This window comes from Phasianus colchicus, chromosome Z (genome assembly GCF_987193195.1).
Source record: "Phasianus colchicus chromosome Z, bPhaCol1.hap1.1, whole genome shotgun sequence".
Lineage (NCBI taxonomy): Eukaryota > Metazoa > Chordata > Aves > Galliformes > Phasianidae > Phasianus > Phasianus colchicus.
In genome coordinates, this window is record NC_143476.1 from 79,721,831 (window position 1) to 79,734,467 (window position 12,637).

The window sequence follows — 12,637 nt, forward strand, 5'->3', positions numbered from 1 at the left end:
GTGGTGAGGTGCTGGAACAGGCTGCCAGAGAGGTTGTGGATGCCCTGTCCCTGGAGGTGTTCAAGGCCAGATTGGATGGGGCCCTGGGCAGCCTGGTCTAGCATTAGGCAGGAAGGTTGGTGGCCCTGCCTGTTCAGGGGGGTTGGAACTTCATGGTCCTCCAACCCTGGCGATTCTGTGATTCTAACATGCAAAATACAGGTTGTATGCACATGTGTATATTTATATATACGTAAATATAAAAAACATGAAGTGTATTTGATTAATCCTAGGAATTTAAATGGTTGGGTAATTTTTGCCATTTTAGTGAACTGTAACATTGTCAAGGTAAAAGAACTTGTTTAGTGTTCTGATAATGCTTTTGCCCACAAACTTGTATTAACTGTTAAGCATTACAGTTAGGAATATATCATAGAATCATAGAATGGTTTGGGCTGGAAGGGACTTTTAAGGTCATCTCATTCCAACCCCCTGCGATAGGCAGGGACACCTCCCTCTAGACGAGAGTGTTCAAAGCCCCATCCAGTCTGGCCTTGAATGCTTCCAGGGAGGATGCATCCATAGGCTCACTGGGTGACCTGTTCCAGTGCTTCACCACCATCATAGTAAAAAATATCTTCCTAATATCTAGTCTAAATCTACCCTCTTCCAGTTTAAAGCCATCTCCTCATATCCTGTTGCTACATGCCCTTATAAAAAGTCCCTCTCCAGCTTTCCTGTAAGCCTGCTTCCGGTACTGGAAGGCTGCTATAACATCCCCCCAGTGCCTTCTCCAGGCTGAAGAGCCCCAGCTCTCTCAGCCTGTCTTTATATGGGAGGTGCCCCTCCCTCCAGCCCTCTGATCATCTTCGTGGCCCTCTTCTGGATCTGCTCCAACAGCTCGATGTCCTTCTTGTGTTGGGGGTTCCAGAACTGAACACAATACTCCAGGTAGTATTTTACAAAGAACAGAGTAGGGGGGCAGAATTAACCTCCCATGTCCTGCTGGGTACGCTTCTCTTGATCAAGCCAGGGTACAGCTGGCCTTCTGCAGACCTGTCTTTATCAGGAACTGAGCCAACTACAAAAATTACTGCATTAGGTCCAGATTCATTGATCTGCGTAATGTTATTTGAAAATGAAATGGAGAGAAAGTAGAAAGATTTTGCCTTAAATATATTTCAGACCAGACTTTTATAACCAAGCAAATACCCAAAGTATTCAGACCAGCTGAACAGTATCTTATTTGTAAGCAGCCTTCAATCCACCCTTACTTTATAAGTATTTTTCTTCTAAGGTAAATTAACTCAATCAATGTATTTTCTATCTCCTGTATATATTTTGCTGCTCCACTTACTCTAGTATGTCTGGTCTTGCAATGTGGAGCCCAAAATTTTGTTTATGCAGCTTAAGAGCAGCATGCGAAGTAGAAAAAAAAAAAAAGTCACTCAAACATGATATACGCCTATTGCAAAGAAAACACTCCTAATAGGACTACCTTATGTTTAAGATTAATGTTTCCAATTGTTTAGGTTATATACTACTGTAACTCATAAATCTTACCTTACTTTTGAAAATTGTTACCATACTCCCTATTTGATACTCTGATTGTCATTTCTGGAGTGTTTCTATTTCTCTGCTGGATTCTTCACAGTTTTTCTGTGACTCTTAATGCATGGTAGCCTGATTGTTATGATACGGTATTCACTTAATAGAATTTTCTTGTCCAGTTTGGGCATTCCTTTTGAATCAGTGAAAGATTTTGAATTCTGAACTTGCTGTCCATCTTTTAAATTATTTTCTAGCTAGTAATCCTATAAGAACATGATACTGTGCAAATTCTAAAGAGATCCAGTATTTAAGTGATGGTGATCCCTTGGGGGGAGAATAACTAACTAGTAGCTAGTCTTGAGTTTACTTTTTTTTCAGCTATTCAACTATTCATTCTCTTGTGAGGGGTTTTTCACATGCATGCACACACTGATAACAATTATCATATTCAGAAATTCATACAGCAATTAAACTTTCCTGAAGTTACAAAATATCATCAGTTTTTACGACTGAGTTTCAGACTAAGATCAAAATGTTGAAAACAGTCAGTACCAAGGGGCTAATAGCCACACTGTGTGTGTTTGACAGAGAGCAGTTATTTTGCACAAGCTCTAGTCTAGTCTTGAGAACTGAGACCTGAGCGTATAGTAGCACTTCAGGATATGAGTTTCTCTGCTGCCTGCTGTTGTGAGCACATCAGTTGCAAGGCTGTTTCTAGTTTATGGAAGAATATGGAAGAAAAAATTGAAATCTTATCCAGTAGTAAGGCTTGAGATTACCTGAAATAACAGTCTACTATCAGGACCAACTGCTTTTTAAGTAAAATTTCTGCATTTGTAATTATAATTCCCTTTGCACGTTAAACAGAGCTGTGGTTCTGTAGGGGTATATTCTGAGGCTGGTCTGCAGAACCATTGAAATAAGCAGCTTGTTCATATATCAGAGTGTAGGGCAAAGGCTGCTGAAAATGGTCTGGTGTATGTTAAATTCAGTTTTGTCATTTGTTCATTTGTTAGTGGGGAGAATGAGAGAAGAGGTCTAGATATATAATGACTGAACCTGAATGACTGCTGATGAACTTGTATGAAGTGAACAAGAAACTGTTTTTACTTGCTGTCTTCTCACACTGTTTTGCTTACACTCTGTCAGCCAATTTTTACAGTTCATGAGATATCAATAGAAATGCTAAGACAGCAGTGGTGGCCTTAGGCAGTCCAGCAATATGGCATAAAAACAGATTGACAGTAGGATTTCACATATTGTCACAACCAGTTAAGGCATGCAATTGCCTGGTTTTATTATTTAAAATTGAGAGGTGGGAGAAGCTGGTTGTATAATAACTTTCCGTATGTTTTATTATTTCTACTTATAGACACTGCTAAGAAAAATGGAAAATTGGCAAGATTACATTTAACTTAGATTATTAAAATGGCCTTGATCAGCTCCATCTTTGGGCTACAATACTCTGTCTCACTAACAGCTTTGATTTTCAGCATAGTTGTTGTGCATTTTTCTCAGAAAAAAAAAATTCTTAATACATAATGTAGTTCTTGCAAGAATTTGTTTTTGTTGAGCATACAATTAAAATATCTTCATTTTGAGTGACTGTTGTGCTAATAAAATTGAATTAATAATAAATAGGCAGTGTTTGCTGTATTTTAATAATTCCTGTGGTATTCACTAGTTGCACAAATACTGACCTTCCTTACGGAGGAAAAATGTTAATACTTCCTTGACTTAGAATTCAATGAATATCTCTTTCAAAAGAAAGGGACTGCAGAACTATTGCAGTCAGTTATTAGTCCCTTGAGTTTTTTGAAGTCCTTTATTTCTAGTGCTTTGGCAATAGTACTGCATTATTATTTTTGGAATGGGCAGTAAATAAGATGTGTAGGAACTTCTTTGCTGTTCATATGAAGGAGAACAGTATCAGGTCTTCTTGAATAAGAGATTTATTTTTTTTTCTTGATATGTTAAAGCATAAAATGCATTAGATTTGCTACTTTTGAGACTGGTTTTGGCCTTGAAAACTACATTTATAAAAATTAAGCCTCATAACTGACAAATGAGCTTGAAGTGATTAGAAGTTCCTACAGCTTATTAGAATACATTCAATCTTTGCAGTTATTTTAGAGGTACCAAAAATTGCAAATCCTGAGGAATTTTATGGCAGGTCAGGCTGAGTATCTGTTGTGGGACACATTTTCAGCTTCTCCTTTTTTGTATGCCTGTGCTGTTGTGGATAATCTCTGTCTAGCTTTGCTTCGAAACTGTTACCCTAGCTGTGTTTTCCAATGCAAATGTTTTACATTCTTTAGGCTTTCTAATCTCTGCTGAGGTTACCAGTTGCACAACAAGTACATGTTCTACAGATAGCCTGAGAGCAGCTAGAGGAACAATCTGAAACATAGCATTTGAAAGTAGAGTTGAAAAATCTGTCAGTAGACAAGTTATACAGTTGTGCAAGCATTTCTCTTCTAAGAGGAGTATGACTTCTGTATCTCATGTATATAGAAACAGAATACTGGCAGCAGAAATAATCAAGGAAGTCTGATTTTTGGTATGCTTCCCCTTGTGATGAATGAAATTCCTTGCATTACTTGGGAAGTACTACCAAATATCTTACATTTTATGCAGTCATTTTTTACAGAGTTGTAAGTAACATATGCTTTTTATTTTTATTTTATTTTTTTCAGCTTCTTTGTAATACTGGCCATGCTGAAGAAAAGCTAGGTTTTACATATGACAGAATCATAATATGGTAAGTTAAACGGAAAACCGGGATGTTACTTTGGTAAAACTATGGTACTTTGGTTGACTTAAGTGCAGCTAAATAAACTTCATTTGTATTTTTTGACCCTGACATTTTATAGCTCCAGTGTTTTTAATATGTCATAATATGAATGTACACTTTATGAGTATTTTAATGTGCAAAATCAGAAGTATATAATACACTTTCAGGCAAAGGGGAAAAAACATTAGTATGAATATTTGTTCTATATTTCCTCAAATGCAAAAATACCTTTAAACATCTCAGTACTTGCAGGAAGGGCTTATATAAAAAAATCTTTTCTTAAGGAATTTGAAGTGTACATACTCTTCATGTTGATCTCAGATTTAAAGGAGAACATTTTATTTTTATGTATGTGCATATGCTTTGCAGTGCCGCTTAACTTGCTGCTAAGATACTGTGTGTATACTTCCAAGTGGAATTTTCCTACATTCTGTATCAATTTCTGACAGTTAAAAGTAACTACATGCATATTTCCAGAGCTCCTGTGAATTTGTATAGGCACTAGCAAATTGGCACTGAGGTTTCAGCATTGATGGTATAAAAGAAACATGATCCAGTATTTAATGATTCTGTGTTCTTTCAAATGTAGTCTCCTAATTTAGGAGAGCAATTTTAGAAAAGCTAATCAATCTTTCAGTAAAATCTAAGTAAAAGTTAAGTAAAATTAGTGTGATTTTTGTGCAGATGCTGTAGGTACTTTTGTTAAATAGAACTGACTTTCTCTGATTAAGCTGAATGTTATTTTAAATTCTCATATTTCCGTGGATACATATTTAGCTGTTTAAAACTTTAGTACTTAATAATCTCCTCATCTCTGTTATCTGCTGTAGTGTTCTGTGTTGATACAAAACATCACTGGAGGGTATGGCTTCAAAATTAAAAATTTACCACACATTTTTAAATACAAGTCTGGAAAGGTTATGCAAATATTGTTTGTTTTTATAGGAAAAAAACTCTCAAAGATCTGCTAATTCTGACATAATTGGATAAAAATACTTTATTTCTCAGCAGACAGAGAAAAGAAAAATAGCTGTAAATGCTGAACTTTCTAGTGAGTGTAGATTGTGACCTTGAGCTAGGCTAAATACGTATACTCCTTTGGAAATAGTTTAAGTTTGTAACTTGCTCTGCTGACATTCTTAACTTTGCTTTAGATTTTCATATGCTAATCTTGTAGTAGAGAACAAATTCATTTTGAAAGCAAGGAGTTAATTGGACATAAGAAATGCTGTATGAGTTTCTGCATTTGTGGAGTATAAATGGTTAACTTTAAAACATTACACTGCAAGGGAATTAAAGATTTCAAGAAAAATTATACATTTCCTATAAAATTTTAGGTTTTGGTGCCATTAATCCTGACAGAACACTTAACAAAATTAAGGACAGTTGTAGTGTGGACAGTAATCTGCAGTAACTACAGTTAATCTTGAGTTAGATGATCTGATTTTTAGAACTCATTCTTTGTAGTTAGTCTAGGTGCCTTATAGTTCTTTCCTGCCAGCAGATGGAGATAATAGTGACATGTTTTATTGTCATTCTCAGTGTAGATTGATCTTACTGGTTTCCAGAGCATCAGGCCATTGATAGCTTAGCAGAGATCTTGAGCCATGAAGAGCATGGAACACTGGTAGGCCTCAAATTTTTGAGATCTTTAGCATACCGAGAGACTTTGGCCATTTGAAGTTTATAATATGGACAGTTACCTGATGGGTTCAGAAACCTGTCAGAACCATAACTTTTTTTTACTGTAGAGAATGGGGATGAGGCAATTTAGGAAATAAGTCTTAGAATTAAGCTGTGGTAGGCAGTGAATATTCTTTCTACTTTTGTCCTTTGTTAGTCCTTCTGTACTTTTTTTCAGTATTAAAGTTTATCTGTCTTAATGCTATGTTAGCAAGTTTTTCATTTCTCTAGTGACACTTAAAATATTGGAGCAAGTAGAATGCTGTTAAGTTTTTATTCCCTATACCATCATAATGTCTCTTTAGCTTTTAGTCAGATATGCGCATAAGTGCAGATCAGAATCGCTTAGTTGATCCATTGGCTGCTTCAAAATCCTTTGCATTATCTCAAATTTAACAGTCTTGAATTTTCATAATCTTGTTAGTTTTAGATACAGGTAGTTTTAAATTGCCTTGAAAATTTTTATAGCCTTATCCTATTCTAGTTAACATAATGCTATCTGTAATTTTCTCATAGTCTTTTTCCAAAATATGAATTGTGTATTAAATGCTGTTTTTCAAAGGAGACTGTGAACCTGATACTTAACAGAATAAAAATTAGGATAAAATTTGTCAGGACAGAAATCTTCCATTCATTCATCTTAGCTCTTTGCATTCATCCTGTTGATTTATGTGACGAGTTTTCATCACTCTAAAATGTCTGTATATCCCTTCAGTCTTCAACAACTTCTTGTGTTAAAGTTGGGTTTGCTAAGTTAGGGAAGTGTTTCCTTTTTAATATACTTTTTAGGTATTTCAGAAGATTATCAGAAGTTGGTTTGCATGAACTGCGTTTTTTTCCTCATGTGGTTAGCTAGTTTTCTTTCAAGATTATCTGATGGTTGCCTGGATGAACTATGGAATCCTTTCTGTAGAAAAGTTTATTACCTTTCCTCTGTTGTGATTGGTACTGTTTTATAAGAGAATGCTAACAAATACATGAAGATACTTCTTCATGTAAATGTTCTTTCCAAACACTTCACACTGGCCCATCAAACTTCATACCTAATAGTTCCTGATTTCTTTCAGCTCTTCTACCGTTTTCATTTCTTATTCCAACACATCTATGTTTGTGTTATTAACACTCCTTCCCTCCCCGGTTTACTTTTTCTTTTTTTTCTTCTGTAATTATTGGCTTTAAAAAGTCAGATTTATGTTTTTTGCCCAATATGTTTTCTCGGGTTTTGTGGTTTGATCATGATCAGCCGATGCCTTAGTTTCTTTACTTTATTTTCAATTGAAAGGTTTTGGTTTGGCCTTGTAGTTTTCTGTATGTAATTACTTTTATTGGAGCTTGATGGATTTTTAAAGCTTCTAATTTGGGACTTTGTCAGCTAACTCTAAAGTGGCTTGGATTGGAAGGAACCTTAAAGATCATCTAGTTCCAACTGCCTGCTGTGAACAGGGTTGCCACCCACTAGATCATGCTGATTGGGGCACCATCCAACCTGGCTTTGAATGTCTGCAGTCATCAGGCATCCACAGCTTCTCTGGTGTCTCACCGCCTTCTGAGTAAAGGATTTCCCCTTAAGATCTCACATAAATCTTCCTTCTTCTTGTATAAAACTCCTTGCCTGTCACTACCTGTCCGTGTAAAGAATTGGTCTCCTTCCTGTTCATAAGCTCCCTTCACCAGGCTGAAAACGGCTAGCTCCCATCACCTTTCTTTGTAGCTGAGGTATTCCAGTCCTCTGGTCACCTTTGTAGCCTTCCTCTGAACCCAATGCAATGGCTCCATATCTTTTGTGAACTGAGCCCAGTTCTCCACATGGGCCTTGTGTGGGCAGAACAGATGGAGGGACAATCACCTCCCTTTCCCTGTTGGCCGGTCCTCTTTTGATGCAGCCCAGGATATGGTTGACCTTCTGGGCTGAAAATGTCCACTGCTGGCTCATGTCAAGCTTCTCGCCCACCAAGAACCCAGAGTCCTCTGCAGGGCTGCTCTCAATGAGTACTTCACCTAGTCTGTACATTTATCTGGGATTGACCCACCCAAGTATGCTTGGCCTTCTTGAACCTATTAGTGTTAGTTCATGTGAGCCCACATGACAAGCTCATCCATGTCCCTTTGGATGACATCCCTTCCTTTTATATTAACTGTACCACTCAGTTTGCTGTCATTTGTAAACTTGACAAGATTGCACTGGATTTCACTGTGTATGTTATTTATCAAGATGTTAAAGTGTGCTAGTCCCAAGACAGACCCCTAGAGGAGACCTCTTGTAGTTGGCATCCACCTGGACATAGAGCCATTGATGATAACCCTCTGACTGTGACCATCTAACCAGTTCTTATTTTCTTAGAAAACTACTCTTTAAATCCATGTGTCTCTGTCTTAGAGATGAGAATGTGGTGTTGGACTGTGTACAAGGACCGTATCTTCCTTTGTCCCCTAATGCAGTCATTGTCATAGGTCACCAGACTGATTGGTCAGCCATGATCTACTCTTGATAAAGCTATGCTGGCTGTCTCAGATCACCTGCATGTCTTTCAGGCAGTCTGCATTTTCAGTGCTTTGTCACTTTTTAAATAGCAATATGCCTCTTCTACTTTTGGGTAACTTCTTAGAGTTGTCCTTCATACTGGTTTCATTGTTGGTAGTTTTTCAACTAATTCTTGTCTACAAATTAGCATTGTCTTCTCTTGTGAGTTGTAGAACAAGCTGTCAAAGCATTATTGCTTTAAAAAACTTTAGAGAAAGATTGTTGTTGTTGTTCAAGAAAAGTTTTCCTCTCAAATATAAACGTAAATGTAATTTTCTTGGGATAAAAATCCTTAAACAGTATTTGGCTATCTTAAGAAACATCGTGGGTGGCAACAGTGTTGTTTTCTTGAGAAATGCATACTTTCTCTATTACAAGGAAACTCTGGAGCGTCCTAAAATGAAATATCCAAACCAATTCTAAATAGTAAAGTAAAAGTCTCCAAATAGAAGAGTATCATTTGGAAGAAGTGATTTGTGTGTGCTCCTCTCTGACTTCCATCTCTATAAATCTGCAATACGAGAAACAAAGGATGACTCGTGACCTAAGAAATACCTATTTTCTGCTTAAGACAGCTGAAGACCTGCTTATCCTTCTTTTTGTCTGCTTTGCCTGAGTGATTCTGGAAATTACTCCTAGCTGCTTTCGTACAGGAAGAATTTTTCCTAACCTCACAATATTTAAAATCTGTTTCTTATTTTCTACTAACTGAGCTTCAAGTAAGCAAAGACAATTAGTAGCATTCAACTTCTATGTGAAAAGTCATATTTGATTTTACAATAATTATGGTCTTCCTGAAATAATTCCCTGCTGGATTTAGAAAGTAATAATCAGATTGTCTTTATTTCCATGTGGTACATCAGCCTTTCTATTTTGTCTAGATATTTCGTAGAGTAGATTACGGTTAAAATGACTTCCACACGGACTGATGAATTGATCTCCAGAAAGCTCTAGAGGATCTTGGCCTTAAAATAGTTGATTATTGTGCATGACCATTTTAGAATAAGAAGAGGGAAAAAAAAAACAGATCTCTTAGTATAGGTTGAAATTCCATCTCACTGGCTGAAGTGTTTACATTCCCAGATGTTTGCTGAAAACATGTGGCTAAGAGTATTTTCTTCCTCTATAGTTAAGGGTAGTGGGCAAATGTACTAAGGCCCTTCAGATGGACCATGTGCCACTTAATACTATCGTGCTGCATATCTGGAGGTCTTCAGAGCATTTCCTTCTTACTTAAAAAAAAACTATAGAAACGAAAAACACCAAACCTGCTGTATTTAGGATATACACTGTGATGACAGTTATGTTTAGGATAGTTTATACTGGTACAGGTAACACACTTTTTCGATATTTTCAAAATCTTTGTAGGTAAAAATGTGCTCTGGTTATTTGCTGAGATGCTTACAAATCTATGCTATGTAATGTGTATTCTTCATTTAATTTCATATTTCACACAAACATTTTGGTGCTATAGTAGCTTCAGAGAGAAGTGCTTATTAATTAGTTAAGACACAAATTTGTCTCAGTTCAGTGTCAAGATGTTGTTTTGAGGATCCATGTTTAGGAGTTAACAGTGTAGCAGAGGAGGAAATCGTGTCTACCTGTGTATCTTCTTGGAAATTTTAACTGATCTAGGATGCCTTTTCAGGATTATTCTCGTATTCAACTGCTTTGTTAAATAACATATCATATACAGATCATAGTGATATGTTACTTCAGGGATGCACAGACTGATTTTAAAAGTAAAGCAATGTTCAGATTAATATATTGTCTTCATCTTCTGGCAAGATGAGGGTTCAACTTCTGGATTGTACAATATTTCAAAGATGGAAAATTTAGTTCTCTTTAAAAATCACACTTTATTTTAAAGGAGTACATAGTACCTACATGTCAGATGGTAAAATCTATGAACTACTATATAACTGTTTGCACTCTTTGTTTCCTTTGTCGTAGCTTGCGGTTAGCTTTACTAAATGAAGCAAAAGAGGTGCGAGCAGCAGGATTGCGAGCCCTTCGCTATCTCATTCGAGACTCTAGTATTCTCCAGAAGGTGCTAAAGTTGAAAGTGGATTACCTGATTGCCCGGTAATTTTCCCTTCTTCCTGTAATAGAAGTTTTTTGAAATTTTACATTATATGTTTTTCATGGTTGAGACAGGTGAGCATGGGTTTAATATCTTCTTACATTTTTTATATGTAGTTTTACAAGTCTATTTAATTCAAGGTGAATAATACCCAACTCTTGAAAAGAGGACAGTAGTCATAACTTCTAATGCAAAGGCAGTGCTACTCTAATATTTGATACACGTGAATAATCTAAAAAATTAATAAAGATGTCTTTGAATCATAAATGCTACTAATGAGAAATAAACCTGTGATATTATTAGTAGGTTGAAACCTTAGTAATTTTCATGGTTTCTGTTGTTTTGGCATGGAATGATAGAATGTCCTGGGTTGAAAAGGACCCAAAGGTCATCTAGCTTCAATCCCCCTGCTATGTACAGGATTGCCAGTCTCTGGACCAGGCTGCCCAGAACCACATCCAGCCTTGAATGCCTGCAGGGATGGGGCATCCACAACCTCCTTGGGCAACCTGTTCCAGTGCATCACCACCATCTAAGTGAAAAACTTCCTCCTACTATCTAACCTAAACCTCCTCTGCCTTAGTTTTAAACTATTCCCCCTTGTCTTATCAGTATCAACCTATGTAAATAGCTGTTCCCTCTCCAGTTTGTATCTCCTTTCAAATACTGGAAGGCCACAATGAAGTCTCCCCCAGAGCCTGTGAGAGACTATGTCAAAGGCTTTGCTGAAGTCTAGGTATACATTAACAGCCTTTTCCTCATCTACCAGTCTGGTCACCCAGTCATCTCCAGAAGGAGATGAGGTTGGTCAAGCATGACCTGCCTTTCATAAACCCGTGAAGCACTATTACCATAGTGTTTTAGAGGCCCAGTACAAAGTCAGGACAAAAAAAGTAGTTCAAGCCTGAGAATTTGTAATGTAAGTATAACCTATGACACCACAGCAATAATAAAGAGCAAACTAACAATGAGATGATAAGGTTAGCATGGTGACTAGATGTATTTATTATTATTTCTATTGCTTCCTTCATTAAAATTTCCAAGTTTGTTATAATGATGCAAATGTGTGCGTGTTTCTGGATTAATGTACACACACATCCTCAATTTTAGCATGCTATTAAATTTTGATGGACAAAGGCACTTTTCCTGATCTGAAAGCACACAGAACATGTTGATTTGAAATAGTAAAAATGCTCTTCTTTAGCCTTATTTGAAATGACAGATGCAGCTGGCACTAAATTGTTCCTGAAGTTGTTATGCCTTGTCATTTGAAAGTATTCTAGTGATGTACTTTTGATAAAGACAACTGAAAATTACATAAACTGAGCGTAATCTACTAACTATGAGTATGCTTGCTTAAAGGGAGTTTTTTAAACAATTATTCATAATAAGCTTTCTTCCATTTATTAGTTGCATGAATACTCACGCAGTGTGTTAACTGTTAAGGTGAAAGTTTGTGGTATAAAAAAAACCCACAATGAAACATGTTTTTGTTTTTTGTTATTTTAGGTGCATTGACATACAGCAGAGTAATGAAGTAGAAAGAACACAAGCACTTCGATTAGTCCGAAAGGTAAAAATTTAACTGCATATAGTCTTACTGCATCTACCAGTCAGCTATGCTGACCCAGGATTTCTCCATCAGCAGCTTTTTTTTATATACTCTGATGTTACTGCATGAGGAAAAAGACTGACTTTGATGTTAATCTTTTTGACTGAGAATCTTGAGTAGGCTAGAAAATTGCTGCTGGTTTTTCATTGATGGAGATAAAACTGAACACAATTCTTTACCTTATTTTTGATATCAAAAATTCCTGTGTTAAGAGTAGTAACATATAAACTTCAATGCATTCTTTCACTTATCCTTTTCATAAAGGAGAAGAATAAAAAAGAAAGTGCTTTTAATATCTATAAAGAATATTTATTGATAAACTTGTTTTAGAAAGTTTGCAGGTTTAGGTAGTGAAATAAAAAATAACAACTTCGAACTTTGTAAACTTCGGAGATTTTTTTTGTCTACTTGCTT

General features: G+C 36.3%; 1 protein-coding gene across 1 annotated transcript in view; it reads left to right on the plus strand.

Moving 5' to 3' along the window:
• Nucleotides 1-12,637, plus strand: part of RICTOR (RPTOR independent companion of MTOR complex 2) — an 82,010-nt gene that overhangs the window by 27,764 nt on the left and 41,609 nt on the right. The window contains exons 4-6 of the mRNA XM_031594537.2: nucleotides 4,227-4,291; nucleotides 10,482-10,613; nucleotides 12,121-12,184. Of these exons, the coding sequence (XP_031450397.1) occupies nucleotides 4,227-4,291; nucleotides 10,482-10,613; nucleotides 12,121-12,184 (261 nt within the window). The remainder of the gene's footprint in view (nucleotides 1-4,226; nucleotides 4,292-10,481; nucleotides 10,614-12,120; nucleotides 12,185-12,637) is intronic.